General features: G+C 39.0%; 1 protein-coding gene across 1 annotated transcript in view; it reads left to right on the top strand.

The window, feature by feature from the left end:
- The window catches only part of LOC139735933 (potassium voltage-gated channel unc-103-like), a 98615-nt gene extending 78725 nt beyond the window's left edge, over nucleotides 1-19890 (top strand). The window contains exons 2-9 of the mRNA XM_071646686.1: nucleotides 4709-5143; nucleotides 5753-6152; nucleotides 7453-7652; nucleotides 10966-11218; nucleotides 12463-12656; nucleotides 13333-13441; nucleotides 14082-14426; nucleotides 18907-19890. Coding sequence (XP_071502787.1) covers nucleotides 4709-5143; nucleotides 5753-6152; nucleotides 7453-7652; nucleotides 10966-11218; nucleotides 12463-12656; nucleotides 13333-13441; nucleotides 14082-14426; nucleotides 18907-19745 — 2775 coding nt within the window. The 3' untranslated portion in view covers nucleotides 19746-19890. The remainder of the gene's footprint in view (nucleotides 1-4708; nucleotides 5144-5752; nucleotides 6153-7452; nucleotides 7653-10965; nucleotides 11219-12462; nucleotides 12657-13332; nucleotides 13442-14081; nucleotides 14427-18906) is intronic.
- Nucleotides 19891-21098: the final 1208 nt, after the last annotated feature.

The raw sequence follows: 21098 nt of genomic DNA, 5'->3' as shown, positions 1-21098 counted from the left end.
GCATTAGAAATGCTAAGAGTAGTAAGTGGGACATGTGTACAATTCTGGTGATGACAATGCATATTCATTATTAAACATGCCTGCTACATCAAGTAAGGCGCTAGGAAACAACCAGAAATTATCTACGCACCACTCAAAAAAATACTTGGAAAATCAGCCATTTAGGAATCTGATTTGGAGATGCATGAACATATTTCCATGTACATAGTGCATGCTGATATCATATTCATATCCAATATACATAACATAACAACTGTAACTGATTGAGATAATACAAAATGATGATAATGCTAAAATCAGTAATGCAAAGGATAATGATGTTTAATGATAAAAATAATGATAATGATGATAATGATTATCATGATGCCAATGAAAACAGTAATAATTATAAACATTTTTTTTTATAGTATGTAGTAAAAGAAAAAAAAAGGAGGATAATACAAAAATTATAATCATGACAATAACGATTCTGATAATGATAATGAGCCTTTGTAAAGTGCTATCTTCACACTAGCTGGGTGTTCAAAGTGCAAGGTTATACAGGCATTGATATGCCAATGTATGAGATAGACATGCATTATACAAGGTCCCCTGTTTATTGTCCATGAGTACATTCATCAGTGTCTGTATGGGCGATGCAATATTTTCGCCATGAGTTGATTTCATAAGGGGGCGCAGAAAAGGGTAGGACTCCGTCTGCTAACGTACTCGACCATCTAGTTGCTCAGTTGCTCATGGGAACACTTGTTACCAGCACAGAATCTCTGCAGGGGCCGTACTACATCTTTAGCAGAGAGGGGGATAGGAGGGGCAAGGGGGTGATGGAGGGGTTGAAACATTTCATCAGCATATGAGGGAGGGTTTTTACTAAAATAAGAGAAATGTGGCTGTTTATCTCATTTAATACTTCTGCTGGCTATACCTCCATCATCGTGGAAACCATCCAAACATCTTTTTTTTCTTTTCTTTCTTTTGCTCTGAAGTAAATGTTCCTTTATGAAATGCACGTTGTAGCAAAATCAGTCTGTCCTCAATGGGTTAACACCACTAGATTATGAATTATGACTCTTCCATTTCAGAAAGAGGGTGAAGAGTTACAGGGAGATACAATTATATGTCTGATATATATTTTCTTTCTGTTCGTATGAATTATTTGAATATTCAATTTGTGAAATATACCAGTATTATCTGTAGTGGAAAAAGTTGAGTATCCAGTGCGTGTTTGTTCAGTATTCCACTAATGCACCGGCCCGAACATTTCATTTCTATTCGATTGCACTCGTTGCGGTTTCCGCCCATCAATCATGACAATTGTAGATTGGATGTCTAGATTTGCTTCAGTGGCATTACCAGAGTTTATTTGATTTGTTGGTTGTTGTTTTTGTTGTCAGTGTGTGTGTGTGTGTGTGGGTGTGTGTTTTCTCTACCTTTGCATGAGATTAAATCCCAAGCATTTTTCCAAGGTCTTCATTAAATGTGTGCGTGTGTGTGTCTGTATGTATGTATGCACCGCAAAGTGCCGCTTGATGGATGGAAATGAAATATTAGCGAAAGCTGGTTTATGCACTCATAAAAAAAAAAAATCCTGTCTCGCAGTACAATCAGATAATACCGCCTCAATCCGTGTGCCTGACTGTGTGTTCAGGCATCAGATCAGCCAATCTACCAAATGTTACATTGCTCTATCCTCTGGACTTACTTTACCCTTTGGATTACTGGTGTTTTTGTTTTTTTTAATGTAATAACATGGAACACGTTTGAATGTCAAGGATGATGTACAGGGCTGCAGTAAATGTTCTCATGATCTCAGCCAGGCAGGACTTTGGTGTATGAGTGAGTGTGGTGTTCAATTGCCATTGTTGTTAATTTTGCTGCTGTTGTTGTTCATTTTGCTGCTGTTTTGAAATCCAAGATATCATAACCAAGGACAAACTGTGTATAATTATTTTTAGATAACTTCCTGTTGTATTCTAGGCACCTACACAGTACTCATTAAGGAGTAATTTAATAGTTGTTCATTACTGATGGATTTCATTTTGAAAATGAAAGTTGTTCAGATTTGAACAGTGTGCTTAATAGTAAACTGTCTTCTTGTGATGTAGTGGCCAAAGGAATTAGAATTTGGTATAGCTGAAATTCATGTCTTTGACTCTGCATGATACATAGAAATTGAATACCGTTCAGTCATACAGAAAATCATACATAAAATCTATCAATACATTATATTTTACAAATAAATGATAAATGCTCTATTCATATATTAGTCATAACATTTGTCAAAATATTTGAGCAAATACATTGAAATCAAGAAGGCAGCAATATAATTACATCAAATTCAAGAGAGAGAGAAAAAAGGAGTCTACCATCCCAAGCAGATGCTTGATAGTTCAGTTCAGTTCATTTATTTTCATTCTCATTTTTCTTTCAACAAAACATAACACAGAATAAATCAGGAATCATAGCATAGGCATATATACATTAGAATGTGCAAAATGAAAATTAACATATGTGACCCTGCACCTCAAAACAAACAAAAAGTCGCCAGACGTGAATTTTTAGTTAAGACCATATTCTGAAAGATCAGACTTTAAGCTTTAAAATGATGTATAACTCAAATCAAATGGACTCTCCTAACCTATCTAAATATTGGAAAGAAAGCACAATTTCAGGAAAAGTGTGAACTGAGAAAAGAGGCTCTGAAGTACAGTGTCTATTCAAGCGCTTAATCTTTACCAAACCGTGCTGGCTGTGCGATGAATGGGATAAAAAAACAGGAAGTAAACCACCAGAGTAACAACAAGGAAGGAATTATCAAATTAAACTGAAATTAAGCATGCCTCATTAACACATTCTGTCCATAATAAATGCTAACTTTCAAAGCAGTAGCACTATCCTTTCAAAAGTTATTAGAGTTTAAAATGAAGAGTGTGGACAAGGTTTTTCAGAAATGAAAAAGGAATTCTAAAGACACACCTAATCACACTATTCTACAAAAAATGTTCGAGATAAACTGCTAAAAAAACACACTTTCCTGCCCGTTTTATGATACCAAATTTTAGCATAATGTAAAAGAAGACCCGCTCTTTCAGAAAATATGAAAAAGTCAAGTTCGGCTAGGTTGACCCATTTCACTTATTTTCAGTCCTCACGCAAAATCAGTGTGTGCGACTTTATGTTCGTTTTAAGGTGCACGGTCACATATATGGAGATAAACATACATATCGGCAAAATACTAAGTTATGTTTGGAAGGGGAAAAAGAGAACTGAGAGGTCCACTAAAAAGCAATGCTTGCATATTGTGAACCACTAAAGTGTTGATCCCAGCCTCGGAAAAAAAAAAGAAGACACACACACACACACACACACACACAAAGAAGTGGGCTACTTGCCATTAAAACTTGCTTTGTGCTAACTAAATTAACAAAAAGAATAAGAGTGTGGAAGGAAGGAAGGAAGAAAAGTGAAAGTCTGTTAGTGTGCAGAGTGGTGAATTACAAATACAAAATTAGGTGCAATTTATCTTGTGCTTTTAGTTTTAACACTGTATTACACCTCATTCATTTTTCTTGTTTATTTTTTTGTTGCATCACTTTGTACATTTTTTTTCCCTTCCTACAATTTCGTGTGAAGCCTGGTAAGGGCTTTTGCAAATTTTTCCTCACTAGGTTACTATCTACTTTGTGAAGAACAGTCATGGGACAGAATAGGAAAAAGAGGTTGATGGTTTGTGTTTCTCCTTGTCCATGTCATTCTCCGCCCCAGGCTTACCCCACTCACTACCACCATCCCAGAGATGCCATTCACAGTGTGTACAAAAGTTTGTTCACTACTAGTAATGACAAAGTTGACTTGTTGAAGACTAGTCCGGAGTACTCTCAGGCTGGGATGAATGGAAAATGCATGTTCTAGGAAAATCAGCCCGTCTTAAAGGACAAGTTCACCTTCATAAACATAAGGATTGAGAAAATGTAGCAATATTAGTAGAACACATCATTGAAAGTTTGAGGAAAATCGGTCAATCCGTTCAAAAGTTATGAATTTTTGAAGTTTTTGTGCAGTAACCGCTGGATGAGAAGACTACTGCAGTGCACGATGTCACATGCGTACAACAATATAAGGAAAATAAAAAGAGAATTTCACAAAATTTCATCTTTTGAAAAAAGTACACATTCCCTTGACTCGTTACCGACATATGTCATGGGTAATATTATTCCCACTACCTTTAGAAAGAGGCAAGTCAAATGCTCTTTTATTATGCGAAAAAAATGAAAATATGTTGAATTTTCTTTACTTTTTCTTTATACTGTTGTACTCATATGACATCACAAGCTGTAGTAGTCTCCTCGTCCAGCAGTTCCAACACAAAAATTTTAAAAATTCATAACTTTTGCATCAATTGTCCAATTTTCCTAAAACTTTCACTGATGTGTTCTACTAATATTGCTGCATTTTCTCAATCCTTATGTTTATGAAGGTGAACTTGTCCTAAACGGGTTAATCCGTATGCCTGACAGTTGAAATTACAAAGTTAATCCAGATGCTTGACATTTGAAAATGTCCTCCGTTGCCTGCCCCTCATTTTTTTTTTTTTTTTTTTTGGGGGGGGGGGGAGATGGACATGGATGACAAAATAAATGGCCGATGGTCTCCTTTGCTTAACTCTTCTGCACATTTCATGTTGTTATGTTGTTTATTCTTTCTCCACCAGGTCTTGTCTCTTGGCCCAGATGTGCTTCCAGAGTACAAACTCCAATCTCCACGCATCCACAAGTGGACCATCCTCCACTACTCTCCATTCAAGGCCGTGTGGGACTGGGTCATCCTTCTTCTTGTCATCTACACTGCCATCATCACCCCCTACAACGCCGCCTTCCTCCTCAACAGCGAGACCGTCGTCTCGACGACCAAGACGTCGAACACGACCAACTACGACAGCCCCCTGATCATCATCGACCTGATTGTGGACGTCATGTTCATCATCGACATTCTCATCAACTTCAGAACGACGTACGTGAATAAGAATGATGAGGTTGTATCGCATCCGGGGAAGATCGCCGTGCACTACTTCAAAGGCTGGTTTCTCATTGACGTGGTGGCCGCCATCCCCTTTGACCTCTTACTCTTTGGGTCCGATAATGAAAAGGTGAGTCCACACACTTCTCTCATCCTTCCTCTTTAGGCCCCGTTCACACCCAAATATCATGCTGTTTTCTTCTAATGGATTTTGATTGTTTTGGTGATGCGATGCAGAAATACTTAAATCATTTGGGTATGGACACACAAAGAATCAGTATATGTTGTGCTCCCATCAGGATGCATAAATAAGCCCATTTTGTCTTGGCGAGGGGGGGGGGGAGCCACTCTTGTGATACTTTGCCTCCAGTTTTTTATGTGAACAGCATGCAAAAAGATAATTTTTTTGTAATCCTGTGATGGACCTCCCTGCACTAGTGTAGGTTCAGGTTGAGGGTGCTTGGGGTTATGTGCTAGTTATTTCTTAGGTGAGCAGTTCAGAAATTTGAAGTGCTTTGCATGCAGCAGAGTGAGATTTTTGGCCATGTGCAAACGCTGTTGAAGAAAATGGATTTTTGTAATTTGATCTAAAACCCTAAAGTCTTTTGTGTGTGAATGGGCCTTTTGATCCTTTTTCTACACTGATGGCTGAAGAGAATAGAATGCAGTCTTTGATGTGACTAATGCAGCTTGTAACATCTCATATTCATAACGTTTTACCCTTCTCCTATCCTTGCAGTCAACAACCTTAATCGGGCTGTTGAAGACAGCTCGACTGCTACGACTTGTGCGAGTGGCGCGCAAGCTGGACCGCTACTCCGAGTACGGCGCGGCCGTGCTCCTCCTCCTCATGGCGACCTTCGCCCTCATTGCCCATTGGCTGGCCTGCATCTGGTACGCCATCGGCTCGGCGGAGCGCAGTCGGCTGGAGCACAACATCGGCTGGCTGGACCACCTGGCCAACGAGACTCACCAGTACTACCAGGCCAACGTGACGAGCAGCGGGCCCTCGATAAAGTCCAAGTACATCACGGCGCTGTACTTCACGTTTAGCAGCCTGACCAGCGTAGGGTTCGGCAACGTCTCGCCGAACACCAACCCAGAGAAGATCTTCTCCATCTGTGTGATGCTGATAGGCTGTGAGTGCAATTAGCAGAGAAAAAAACCTCCTGTGGTCAATGAGAATCATTGAAACAAACAAACAAACAACTGATATTGCATTGTACTTCAAAGAGCTTGTGTTGAAATGCATTCTTCTCCCGTGGCTGATACAAATATATGAAAGCAAAGTGCTTGTTAGCCCTGAAATTACACGCAAAGGCACTTAAGTGTGTCTTCGTGAGACCGAGGTTCAAACTTGTGGGCTATTTTGCAGTTTGGGAAAATAGCCTGATATTACAAATGTGCGTCTTCATTAGCTCGAAAACAGCCCACTTGGGAGATTAACTCAAAATCCATGCATGCATACTTTGCAATCATTACTCAACTCAGCGGGCAGTTCGAAAGTGTTTTCCCCAGTATGATGGAATCGAGAACATATTGGGCTGATGGGGACACAATCCAAATAGTGCGCTAATATACAAATTGGCATGCTATTTTATGAGCTAGATCAAGAAAATTTTTCCAATTGAATAGTGCATTATTTGCATCTTTATTGCACAAATAGCAGCCAGGCTAATTTGACATCAGGCTATTTTCCTAACCACAAAATGGCATGTTATTTTGAAACTTTAGTTTGATGAAAACAGGCCTTTGGGTAACCTTGCTGAGCTTTTTTATCAGCATTCAATGTTTTATCAAAAATTTAACTAGTTGTAGATAAGCAAGCCCACTTGGGTATCAGAGACTCCAACTCTCCCGCTTTCGACGGGAGATCTCCCGCCGAAAGCCCATTTTTGCAGAATCTCCCATTCTCCCACTTGAGATTTAATTTCTCCTGCTTGAAATGATTTCTTACTTAATTTCATTGTATGTTGAAAAATAAACCTTAAATAGCGCGAGAGAGCATCTAGAACCCTAGACCGCAAGGGACTTTGCGCTCGTGATGTGCGCTTCGCGCACATCAAGTTGGAGTCTCCCGTTTGCTAGGGGTTTCAGGCAGGAGAATCTCCAGATCAGAAGGTGCTTGTGGTTGGAGTCTCTGGGGTATAGATAACAGTGTGCCTCAGTTAGGTAGGAATGTCAAAGTGACACTATAGGAATTTAGGGGAATTGCTATGATCTTGCCTGTGAAAGCGCTCCAGCATGCATGATAAGCAGCAAACTATTGCATGGTAAGACTTATTAATGACACAAATTATTTGTTTTCAGAGATGAGAGTTGAGCAGGAATAAATCCAAAATGTCCAGATACATCTCACAAGGTGCCACTTCTGACATATGTATAGTTTCATTCTGATCTATAACTTTGGAGCGATGATCCCAATTCCTCCTCCCTCAGCTCTGATGTATGCCAGCATCTTCGGTAACGTTTCGGCGATCATCCAGCGCCTCTACTCCGGCACGGCCCGATACCACACCCAGATGCTGCGGGTCAAAGAGTTCATCCGCTTCCACCAGATCCCCAACCCCCTACGGCAGCGGTTGGAAGAATACTTCCAGCACGCCTGGTCCTACACCAACGGCATCGACATGAATATGGTAGGCGGGGCATCACAGAGGCATGGGAGATTGAGATGGGTGGGGATATGGGGGGGAGGGGGTGGAGGAGAAATGATATTTATATAAAGATTGTATTGAGAAGAATTAAACACATACATATTCAAGAGAGACAGGTGCATGGATAGAAAGATAGATGAAAGAGAAAAGAAAGAGATATATGCGCATATAAGTATATATTATTCATCTCTCTTTCTACCTGCCTAACTATTTACAGATGAATAGATAGATAGATGAATAGATAGATAGACAGATAGATAGATACATGTAGATAGATAGATGGATGGATGGATGGATGGATGGATAGATGGATGGATAGATAGATAGATAGATAGATAGATAGATATAGACAGACAGACAGACAATTAGATATATGCTTGTATGGAATCATAATATGTATTTATGCATCATATGCATCAATGTATGTGCCTATATACAGGCAGATCGATTGATGCGTGTATGGTGGTATGGTCTGGAAAATCTTCAGGCAGATAATATGAAATAATCTCTATGTCCAAGTAGTTGCACTAGAGTGACAAATATATGATATGTTGTATTGGATAAAACTTATCATTAAGCACAAAACAATATACAAATATCTATCATAGATTTATCAAATCATTCTATTGATTATTGCACCAATCCTGAAGGTAAACTTGAGATTGGTTAATAGACAAATTATCTGTTGTATGAGAATGCACAAATGCTTATTTGGATGTTGTATCATCCTCAAATATTCTCTGTCTGTGTGCTTTGGCTAGTACCATACAGTTGGGAGGGATGAGAGATTCAGGCAATTCAATTCAATTGAAATGTATTTTAATTCATTCACAGAAACTGTAACAAAATACAAAGTATACGTTATTTTAACTTTTTTAAAAGAAATTTCACAATTAACTGTACATACAATTTCATTACATAACCAAATAAAGCAATGTACACTTGGAAGAAAGAAAAAAAAAAGGATGAGGATGATGATATGATGAGAGCGGCATGTGACTGGTGACTGGGTGTGGTCAAACCTGTTTCTATATCCGTGGAAAGCTCACTGCTTACTCCCAAGAGTTGCAACCTAGCACTCTATCTGGTTCAGATAAACCCAGTGTTCAGAGGGCAGTTTTAGTCAACAGGGATTAAAATGCATAGAATTTGTCTTGCCACAAGTGTCCAGCAAACCTAGTGACCGGCCCCTTGCTACAGTATGTACGTGCACACCCTGGGGCTTGTGGGCGGTCAGCTCTCAGAATTGCATGAGCTTCCGAGGGGTCTCGCGTTTCACGTCGACCACCACGTCTTGGAGATTTCTCCCCGAGAGTTGGTTTCCGCTCCATTTGACCCTTTCGGGAGTGCGTCATCCCCAGATTAGAATACTCATCTTTCCTCCATCCACCCTCTTCCACCACATACACACAAATACACACAGACACCTATAGGGACTTGCAAGGGAAAAAGAAGAGACAGACAGACATACATACACGCACACAGACGGAGAGAGTATTGGGTGCAGAAAAAGGGAAAGAGTGTATTTGTGACAGAGAGGGAGAGAGTTTCGAGTGCTAGTCTTAATCCTCATGTGTTATGCATCTAGCGCAGAACCTGTGAATGGCAAGGAGAGAGAGTGACATGAATAAGCAATGACAGAGATACATGTATATACAGACAGACAAACAAACAGACAGACACAGAGACAGCCTGTGTCAGGACGGAGATTCTTGTAGGTGGAATAAACAGATAGATGGATATACACATGTACAATGTGTATAGTCGGATTGGTAGACAGAGGGACGGTGAGATGAATAGACAGACAAACAGACAGATAAATGGCTGGATAGATGAATAGATGGATAGATAGATAGATGGATAGTTTAAAATGGGTATATAGATAGATGGATAGTTTAAAATGGGTAGATAGATAGATGGATAGATAGATAGATGGATAGATAGATAGATAGATAGCTAGATAGATAAAAAGATCACCAGAGATAGATGGATAGACAGATGGATGGATAGATATGTAGATGGATAGAGAGGTAGATAGGTAGGCAGATAGATAGATATATAGATATATAGATAGATGCATGGATGGATGGATGAATAGATAGATACAGACAAGTAAATAGATTTTATAGATAGATAGGTAGGTAGGTAGATAGATAGATAGATAGATAGATAGATAGATAGATAGATAGATAGATAGAGAAATAGACGGATAGACAATTAAGGGAGAGGGAGAGAGAGAGAAAAGAAATATCACATGAGCTCGTTCATCAGCAGGTTATAAATTCAATCTATTCATGTTACCAGGGACATATTAATAATGAATGCCCATGAAATATTCATCACAGCTCATTAACTTGACATCGGCATAATCTGAAATGGAGACATCATGTTTTCGATGCAATCCGACTGCCATTTCGAGTCGAAAGAGCAAGGAAAAATTATCTATGAGGCCAAAACAGGTGCAGATGACTGCACATTGATTTTTCTTTTTTAATTTGATTTAGGGCTTGCAAGACAGGGGCTTTGTCTTTGTATCAATAATTATACATAATATGTGAACTCAGCCTCACCTAAGTCACCCTTGCACAAGTCAAGAACTTGGTCATGTTAAAAAAAAAATTCCACCTGGGATGGAAATGAACATGTGCTAATTCCATTTTGTAAAAAGTTGAAATTCACCATTAGGTTGAATGATATTCTTTGGTCCTTTTATTATCTCAAAATTAGGTTTAACATACTCTATGTATCACTAGAGTCCGATGAGGTTGAATATGTCGTAAACAGAAAATAAATGTTTGGCAGCTTTTTCTGGCTTTTTCAGTTATGAATCACACAGGTATGTACTCGGTCTTCAGTTAGTGTTTAAGTTGATTTGTATTTTTATTGTTTTTATTATTTTTAATAGTATTCCTATTATCATAGTTACCATTATCATTACCATTCTTGTCTAATCATTATCATCATCATTACTACTAATACTACTACTACTACTACTACTACTGTTGCTGCTCTTATTCTTTATTCAATAATTTTGTTGTTTTTATCATGATGATCATCATCATTAGTAGTAGTAGTAGTATTTTTAGTTCTTTTTGGACTTGATTCAAATTGAAAGCATCTGAGATCATGTTCACCCGGAGCTTTGCAGAATAAACCATTCAAGGCACACCTTATCTGATTATCTCTCCCTCAAACAAATTCAGAATTTATTTCCCAGGAAGCTACATGTATATAGTCAGTCTAAAAATCAACAATTTGGTATTATTTTTCTCTGCCCCCCTCCCCACACACACAGGTCCTGAAGAGTTTTCCTGAGTGTCTGCAGGCCGACATCTGCCTCCACCTGAATCGCAACCTCCTCAACAACAGTCCCGCCTTCAAAGGCGCCAGTCCCGGCTGTCTGCGAGCCTTGTCCATGAAGTTCAAGACGACCCACGCACCGCCCGGCGACACGCTCATTCACCGCGGGGATGTACTGAGGGCGCTGTACTTCATTTCGCGAGGCTCCATCGAGATCCTGCGGGACGACGTGGTACTCGCCATTCTCGGTGCGTATCATTGTGTCTCCCCCATCGCATCTTAACCCTCTCTATACCATGAACCTTGGATTTATGGATTCAGTTCTCTTATCTGGCATATCTCAAATACTGACATGCAGTTGTACTTTGTTACAACTTAAGGGAAACAAATGGGCACACATATTGGCACTTCATATTCCAGTCGTTTGTAAAGTCATGCATAACTTTACGAACAGCTTTATGAAACAGGGCCCTGGCAGTTGAAGAGATAGATTGAAAGAGGATGTGCTTTCATTTCATTGTCATAATTTCATTTATTTATTTCCACATGGAAAGACCTGTTCAGCATAAACTGTTTTTCAATGGGTCAGTGCATGAAATCATAACAATTTACAATTTCAAAGTACAAGAATGCATAAAACAAGTCACAAATATATAAAAATCAGAAATATATGTATACAACATAACAAATGCAAAAAAAAATGTACACATAACAATCATAAACATGTGATGAGAGTATTCACTCTCACATCTTTGTTCACCCATTAGATTCAACATTCTGTCAAGTCCCAGATGCCTCATATGTATGTCCGTGATGATACTGTTGCTATCAAAACTATTGGTGCTAGAAACTTGTCTGTGCGTGTAGTCCCCTTTCAGCTGGTGAATGCAGATGTTGCTTTGATAATCACACCCACTGGGTTTCTCGACCAATACACCAAAATGTAGTCTATGTAAAAGCCATGCATATTGCCCTCTGCTGTATATTTACTGTAAAAGTGGATATTTTTGTGTGACTAATTTTTCACGCTCGACCGGCTGAGAAGAACTTCGCATGTTTTTAAATCTGCGGAATCAAGACATCAACTACTGAAACATATGGCAAGCAATAATATTCACATGCTTTTATTTTTGCGCTAGTTTCTGGTTGCACGAAAAGCGCACAAATTTCAACACCGCGAAAATTTCCACTTTTACAGTACTTGATCCATCTATTTTTTATGTGATGTATGTTTTTTTGTTGTATTTTGTAATTAGTATACCAGAGAAAGAAGAGCATTTGATTATGTTAATGTACTTGATGAGAAAAGGAAAAAAAAGTTGAATTGAATCATACGGATTATGAAGCTAAAGCCTGTGGCGTGACTGATGAATTTAATGAAATATCCCAGTACCTCAAGAAAGATTGAAAAACCTGTGATGTTTTAAGTTTTTTGCACAAAACGAAATATCCTGTGATGCCTAATTCAATCCCTTATGGTTCTCCAATTCAGGCAAAGATGATGTCTTCGGAGAGAATATCGCAGAGAGTCAAACTGTGGGGAAATCAAAGTGCAACGTCAGGGCGTTGACCTACTGTGATCTCCACAAGATTTTGCGCGATGACCTTTTGGAAGTCCTGGAGATGTACCCTGAGTTCTCAGAGCAGTTCACCAAGAACTTGGAAATAACCTTTGAACTTCGAGATGTGAGTGTGTTTTTTTTCTAAATGCTTTTCCCCGTGCGTTTTGATGCTTGATAAATGACCTACTATTGTAATACAAGGCTAAATATTTATTAGGTAACATGAAATTAATTATGAAGTTGACTATTGTCAGAAAATCATAATTGCCTGCATTACACAAAATCATCAAACATTTCATATTTCCAATATCTTGTTTGATAAGTTGCAGGACACTGTCTTGATTAGAGAGAAATGCCATTTCTGAGAGAAAAACCTGGAAATTATTTCTTTCTTTTTTGTGATATTGATGAAAGAAAATATATATAAAGACAATAACAATAGCAACTATAATATTCACAACTATATTCATAATGTTGATAATCATAATAACAATGATTATGGTAACAAAAAGAATAATCATAATGATAATGGTAATGCTAACAATGATAAACTGAAATAGAAAAATATTATTTTTTATATTATTATTATCATTATTATTATTATTATTATTATCATTATCATTATCATTATTATTATTATTATTAATATTATTATTAATATTATTATTATTATTATTATTATTATTGTTATTATCATCATAATTATTGTTATTAATATTATTATTATTATTATTATTATTATTATTATTATTATTATTGTTATTATCATTATTAAATAATTTGCCTTATTTACTGAGCAGGAGCAGGCATCCAAGCACCATGAGGAGATGATGCAGAAAACCAAAGTGGCAGAGACTGTTATCCTGGACGAGAGAGACAAAACCAACGACTTCAAATACCAACAGAAAGGTGGGAGCAACAAGAATGCAGTGATAATCTCAGTCTATATTATTATTCATTACCTTTTCATTTGTATTTTTCATTACATCTATTTTCATATCCAATGATTACAAAGTAACAATCAATGAAAAGGCCTATTGAGATTTGATTTCAAGTTACCACGAGCCTTATAGTACAGTATAAGACCTTCTACGATGATGATGAACATCTTCCGTACTGAAGACCTTCTGTGTTTGTAACTCATGAATGTCACTAAAACATGAACCATTCCATTATAGTGTAATAAAAAAAATGTTGATTGAAAATTATTTTGTACTATTGAACTTATGCTTAGAGACTGATATATTCTGCCCCTGAATGCAACTTTTTTTTTTTCTTCTGGCCCAGCCTTAATGCAATATAAATAAATTTGATGTCATGTACACCAACTTATAACATCATGTATAATTGTTCATCTTGGTTTTCGTAACCTGTTGAGGACGGGCTGATTTTGCTATAGCACGCATTTCCCATAGACACCTGCCCAAGTATACTCGAGGACGTGTCATCAACGGGTTAAATGATTTTTTTTTTAAAGCAATATCTGCAAAATGGTAGAAACAGTGGGTCAATTTGTCGGAGGTTAAATGTCCTCCACCTTTTTCCCCAGGAGTGGGGCACAAAGACGCCCAGGCGAGACGGAGCAAGTTTGCCCAGAACCAGTCCGGTAGCTCGGGCCACAACAGCATCCCGACGCTGGACTCCAGCGACGAGGACGAGTGCGGGACGGGCATCCTGGAGTTCTCGCCGGACATGGCCGGCCGGGACGTCACCCCCGCCCCGGAGATCCTCCAGGGCCACGAGGAGAACCGGCGCAGCGGGGGCGGGGGCGACGGGACCGGCGGCGGCGGGAGAGGGGGAAACTTTAGCACCATAGCAGGTATAGACTCCTCCCACTCGTGTTTCCCCTCCTTCAAGGATTGGTTGAATAGGGAGCAGCAAGGCAACGGGCAGGGTAAGGAGGATGTCCAAAACGCCCCTCTCACCTGTTGGCAAGCATCCAAAACTAGCCCCCTCCCCCTCCCCCAGCTTTAACACTAATTTTTGTGTTTGCCTGCATGAACAGTGCCTGAAATTAGCAGTTTAATCGCCCACAAACCCAGCGTGTGTATGTGCCTTGAGTTGTATACTATTAATACAGCAGCACATATTATTTGTAATAAGCACATATCATTTGTAATATGCACATATTATTTGTAATATACACATTATTTGTAATATACACATATTATTTGTAATATGCACATAGTATACTTTGTGTTCACAAGCCAAGGCACAATTAAACCTGGTATATTCCCTAACTAATGCTAACCAGTGACTGAGATAAATTCTGATTTCCATTTCAACACCCAAATTTTCCCACAGATCATTCCATAAGTCAGATTATCCTCAATTAATTGTAAAGTCAACACCTTGTGATTTTCCTCAAGTATCAGTTTTGAAGGAAAGAAAGACAAACAAGCTAAAAAATGTCAGAATGGATATAAAGCCCAAGACCTCATAGTAACTGTCAGGTTTAACCCATTAACATACCTACAAACCACCTTCTTGAAATGCCATGTACCATAGGTTCAGAGACTGCCTTGCATTATTAAACTAAAATTTAGATATTTAATTTGCACTATTTTGTGCACTCTCTTTTGAGAGGTTTTGATAAGTATTTCATTAGTTGTACCTAATATTTTGTTATTTTTGCTTCCTAGTATTGCTATTGATGTACACTGATTACTGCCAATTTTTGTTTATTCTCTCCAATGAATGTATTGTTGTACACTGCTTCCATTGGCTCTTTTGTTGTACATCATGTTTTCAAATATATTGTCATTCGAGAACCAGAAGGGCGTTATTGCATCATTTTTTTTTTCTGCTCTTTTGGGAGGGGTATTGAGTTATTGGTATCACATTGTAGAGGATGATCCCCTATACATTATGGTGTCAATTTGAAATAATTTTCATTTTCAGTAAAGTGTTAAAGAACAAAACCAGAAGGACACTATCTTTCCCTGATATTTGGAAGAGTGCTTATAAATCTACCCACGTTTGTAAAGTAAACTTTTATTTCATAAAAGCTGATTGTTTCCTCTTTATTTACAGGTGTTCACTAATTTTGAATTCTCTTGGAATATGAGTTATATCGACAACCTATTTAAAAAAATTCTTAAAGGACAAGTTCGCCTTCATAGACATGTGGGTTTAGAGAATGCAGCAATATTAGTAGAACACATCAGTGAGAGTTTGAGCAAAAATTGGACAATCTGTTCAAAAGTTATGAATTTTTGAAGTTTCTGCTCAGTCACGGCTGGATGAGAAGACTACTATAGCTTGTGATGTCACATGTGTACAGCGATATAAAGAAAGAATAAAGAAAATTCAACATATTTTCACTTTTCTCGCATAACAAAAGAGCACTCGACTTCTCTCTTTCAGAAGGCAGGGGGAGTAATATTACCCTTAACATATGTCAGTAACAAGTCGAAAAATGTGCACTTTATTCAAAAAGTGAAGTTTCGTGAAATTCTCTTTTTATTTTCCTTATATCGTTGTACGCATGTGACATCATACACTGTAGTAGTCTTCTCATCCAGCAGTGACTGCGCAGATACTTTTAAGATTCATAACATTTGAACGGATTGTCCGATTTTGCTCAAACTCTCACTGATGTGTTCTACTAATATTGCTGCATTCACTCAAACCACATGTATATGAAGGTAGACTTGTCCTTTTAAATGCAAAAGCACTCTTCTTGTTCTCAGCTGACAATATTAGGATGTGACCAAAAGATATCTACAGCAAACCACACTCTGAATTTGTTTTCCTCCCTGCTGTTTTTAGATGTTTTTATTAACCTCTGTTCTTCCTCTTGTAATCTCCTCCACTATCAGTTTGTCTTTATCTCTTTCCCATCCCCTGTCATCTTTTTGTTCCATCCTTCCCTCCCATGTTTTCACTCATTCTCACTTCATCCATCAGCCTATCCACTTCTGTTGAAGTGCTTTGAGTTTTATTAGAAAAGACGGTGTTTAATAGTGGTTATTATTTTGTTATTATTACTTATCTATGTATTTTTCTTTCTGTTTATTTGTTTACCTGTCTATTACCTCTATATATTTATATGTTGGTCTCCCCGTATTTTAAATCATGTATTAATTACTGTGATACGTGTCTGAGTATATCTAATCAAATTTACGTCTAGATATGTTTATACCCATGTGCACATTTAGTTGCACAGGAATCTCTTCATATGCCCCTTGAAGTGTTTTCTTCCAGCAGCTTATGACAGATGGCTAGTATCTGTCTCATTCTGCCATTTTTTCTGTTTGTTTCTAACCATTTTTGGTCTCTTTTTAGCTCCCTCCTTTGCACATATTATTGTGCATATGTTGCGTAAAACTGCAGAGTCAGTTTCATGTGCATATCATTGTGTATCATTTTTAATTGATCATTTCTTCTAATAATAAATGCGTGTATGTCAGATTTGGTTGGATACTAATTAGTGATATCCGTAGAAATCGATTGTGACAGTGCATCATAAAAGCTGCCCAGGAGTTTGATATTTGCAGTGGGTTAGAAACTTTGTGCTTTGGGACAACATGGCTCAGTTTCATGTTTGGGCATCTTTTGCAAAGTAATCCTTTTTCTTTCAATATACATTGTATATCCAGCTTGGAATCTCAAACTTATGTATGAGTTCAAATCTTTTAGCTTTAACCCTAACCAGGCCAGGCTTTTTGGAGTATTCTGTGGCCGGGGGAGGGTTGATTCAACGCCCCCCCCCCCCCCCCCCCCCCCCCCCCCCCCCGTCCGAGATCTCGGCCGTCAGTAGCGCAATCGCCATGAAAATTGGCACATGCATTACCTGTGGCGTAATCTACCAAACTATACAAAAAGAAATGGAAATTTTCACTACATTAATCAATTATGCTAATTTATGCATAAAATCATACATTTTGCTCTAAATTAGAAAGTAAAGCTGCTAGATTCCTAATATTTGGTGATAACATTCTTTGTTGCATTCCTAACAATATGCTTGAAAAAAAATCTGGTATCAAAATTAATTTCTTTTGTATTTTATTGTTTTATGCATTTCTTATGTATTTCCCTGTTTTTTGACCTTTTGTTTTTTCATTTTTTTCGTGAAATTTATGACAGAACCTTTTTCAAGCATAATCATGCTCAAATTAATTGATTTCAGCCTATGAAAGTGAAAATAATCATATCTTCCAGAAAAAGATGAGAAAACTCCATTTGCATAGACTTTATACACGAAATCATGTTTTTGAGCCATTTTTGGTCTGACAGGCATGTATAAAAGGACGTGCAGCATCGTAAGGGTATGCGCGATTTTCACGAAAATGGTGTCAAAAGTTGCGCAAAACTTGAAAGTAAAAAGTCAGCGAATGGCGCGGTCAAAAAATTCGCGCGGCAGAATAGTCGCGAAAAATGTCGAGAGGGGTTGATTCAAACCCCCCCCCACCCCCCCCCCCCCCCCCCCCCGGCCCTTTTAGGGTTTAAAGAGGCCTGTGTTGGGGGTGAATATTATATATCTATCTTGTACACTTGTGTTCATTAAAAATGTGCATAAAAAACCCTGAGCAAACAGTCAAAATTAGCACTGATATTTCAAAATAATCATGAATAGAATGTGGTTGGGTATTTCAAGTTTTAGGTTGATATGATAAGTTTCTTTTCTTTTTTTTTCCCACACACAATAAGGAATGGGTGAGTGAGTCAGTGTAGGTGAATAGACCCTTAACTTCAAATTTATTTATTCTTTTTCAAAAGTTATTTTCAAAGAGGGGGGACTCTCCATATCTTATTTCAGTTGGTCAGGATTGCCCAATTTAGATTTGTTTTGATAAAAAGCTAATAATCTCTGTTTTCAAATTTGGACTTTGCGTAGCTAGTCTTTGTGATGCACGGTCACAATATGCAGTGTAGCATGGTGGTCGTGACAGTCCACTTTATGATTGCAGAAACTGGTAGTATATTATCAGGTCTGTATGCAATTTTTGATGAAGAAACATGGCATTATAGAAATGCAAAAAAAAAACAAACCCCAGAATGTTCGGATATATCCTTCAACATATCTGACTAATTGGCTTCACACACTATACTGTAGAGGAGGCATTTCATGGTGTAGAGCCGTCTGTATTTGAAATCAAGGGCCTGAGATGCATTTTGAGGTTCGCAGTTTGGTGAAACTTGTGATGAGAATTATGATGACAAGTTAGCAATGCGCAACAGGGCTCAAGAATTAATCCTGCCTCCTCAGCAAAGGTACTTTTTGTTTGCAATATTTGTGAAAGCTTCAAGGGTATAAAGCAGAAAGAATAATGCCTCGATCTCATCTTGTATGAACTGACAGATTTAGATCAAGAAGTTTCGTGGAGCTGAGATGATGACAAAAATCTTGTTGGTTCTGTCTCCATTTGCAGGGGCGCTCTCGGGAGTGAATAACATTGTCAGTGCAATGACAGGGACGAAGGCGCTCAGTCCAGATTCCTCCCCAAACATGAAGCGTAAGGCGCGCCACCCCTCCCTAAACACTGGCCAGAACGGGAAGAACGGGCGCAGCGCTTCCCGCCAGCCCGACATCATCGTGGAGGACGTGAGCAGTTTTGTGTCCAACCCGGACATCGAGCGCCGCCTGGACGACCTCCAGCGCCAGATGAACCGACTGGAGGTAAAGGTCACCGGCGACATGAACTCTATCCTGGAGATCCTGCACCGCATGCACCAGACGTACGCAGCGCCCCCTCAGCTGCTGTCCAGCCGGGTCAGGCAGCAGCGGCCCACGCTGCCGCGCATGCGATCGGCGCCCTCGCACCCCGTCACCTCACAGAGCTCCAGCTCACCTGAGCGCAAAACCCACAGCACAGACTTTCCCGCCCCGCCCGCCAAGAGCAGTGGCCGGCACGGTCGGACTTCGGCTCGAAGCGAGCCCACACTTTCCTCGAGCATGCACCCGAGCGTGCCCCACGAGCGTGATGGTGTCTCGTCGCTAGAGAGCCCAGAATCGGTCGAGGACGGCCCGGTGAGCAGACGACGCCCCAAGCCACCCGAGAGCCTCATTCTCTCCTCGCTGTCCGACGTCTCGGTAGATAGTCACAGTAGTATACATTCGGAAGAGGCCGGGATATCTTCGCCGCTCTTCACGCAGCCCGGCCACATACCAAAGAGTAGCTCCATGCCGGCGCCCACGACGACGCGGATCTCCTGGAACGGGGCCGACGGCGATTCCTCGCTGCCCCCGATAAGGAACACGGACGTATAGCCCGTGATGCAGCCCAGTCCGGAGTTGGTAGCATTGTCTGTGCAATCTACGGTGTTCTCTTGAAAAGTTTCATGGCGTACAGTACAGATGTCACCCATTTCCCTGTGGTACATAGTAGTCCTATAGAGTGTTCCCCCTCTGTAATTTGAAGGAAAGCAGATATAAAGAATGAAGATGTATGAAATACATTTCCTGTCTCTTTTCCCTTTATTTATGATGCATTTTTATCAAAGTCAAATGGTGTACTTTATGAAATTTGAAAAAAAGGAGGTAGAGAGGATCTTGCTATTGGGAAATAAACGATGGGAGTTATTGCAAAGAGGAAAAGTTGGAGAAAAATGAAAATGAGAAAATCGATGCAATGGGGAAATAAATGAAGAGGGATTGAAGTTTTGTTTCTTGATGTCTCAAGCGAGTGTCAGAGGTTTGGAAGAATTGCAGTTGAATGTATACTTACAACCAATTGCTGAAGCTGTAATTAAAAAGCATCAATGTTGTGATATTGCCTGGCATCAGCTGATCACATATCATTATCTGAAATCACGTTTTCTGAACAAATCCGCATCAGGAACATGTGGACTCAGAAAAAGCAGGTCCATCAATTCTGGACAGTTTTCATGGATTTTTTTTTTTTGTTTTTGTTTTAGCACACTGCACCACAGTTACAGAGACAGTGAGTGCAATATCTAACCAACATTGTGAGATAGCTGATTGTTTAGCTGCTGCTTAAAAGACAAAATAACAAAATCACAACTTTTTGCCCTATCCAGTGTATTTGAACAACCAAATGTCTGTACAAATTTCATGTGGACAAACAAATGAGATGGAGGATAGTGCAAAAGTGTGAACGACCCTCTGAACAAATCGCATCTAAGAGAGGCTGCCCCATTATGACGCAATGTTGTCATAAACAGTAAAAAATATATATACATATAAATGTTTATTTATCTTTTATGTCATGTGCTATTCGTCATGAAGTCACACAAAAGTCTCTTGAGAATTCCATTTGGTTGTTCGCTAAGAGTACTGGAGTACCACGAGAATGAGTCTTTGAATTGTTGTTGTTATTTACCGGTACTTTCAACATTCCTGTTGATGGTTGTACGCAGAGAACATGCCATCTTTTCAGTTGTGTGTATCAGGTTCCCCATCTTCGAATATATAACCTTTGCGACTCTATGACCCCATTCACACTCGATGGATAAGAAGTACACTCTGAGGAATGACAATTGATTGCTGTGTAATGCAATGTAATCATCTGGGGGTCTCCTTCCAGCGAAGAGAGAGGTGGGATGCTTGTAAATATAGCTCTTTGGATTGAATTGGAGTTGATTTTGATTAGATCAGAAGATT

Source organism: Diadema antillarum, unplaced genomic scaffold (assembly GCF_040938485.1).
Source record: "Diadema antillarum isolate AM-2024a unplaced genomic scaffold, OU_Dant_1.0 seq00000609_RagTag, whole genome shotgun sequence".
In the NCBI taxonomy this organism is placed as follows: domain Eukaryota; kingdom Metazoa; phylum Echinodermata; class Echinoidea; order Diadematoida; family Diadematidae; genus Diadema; species Diadema antillarum.
This window is presented reverse-complemented; position numbering and strand designations above follow the sequence as displayed.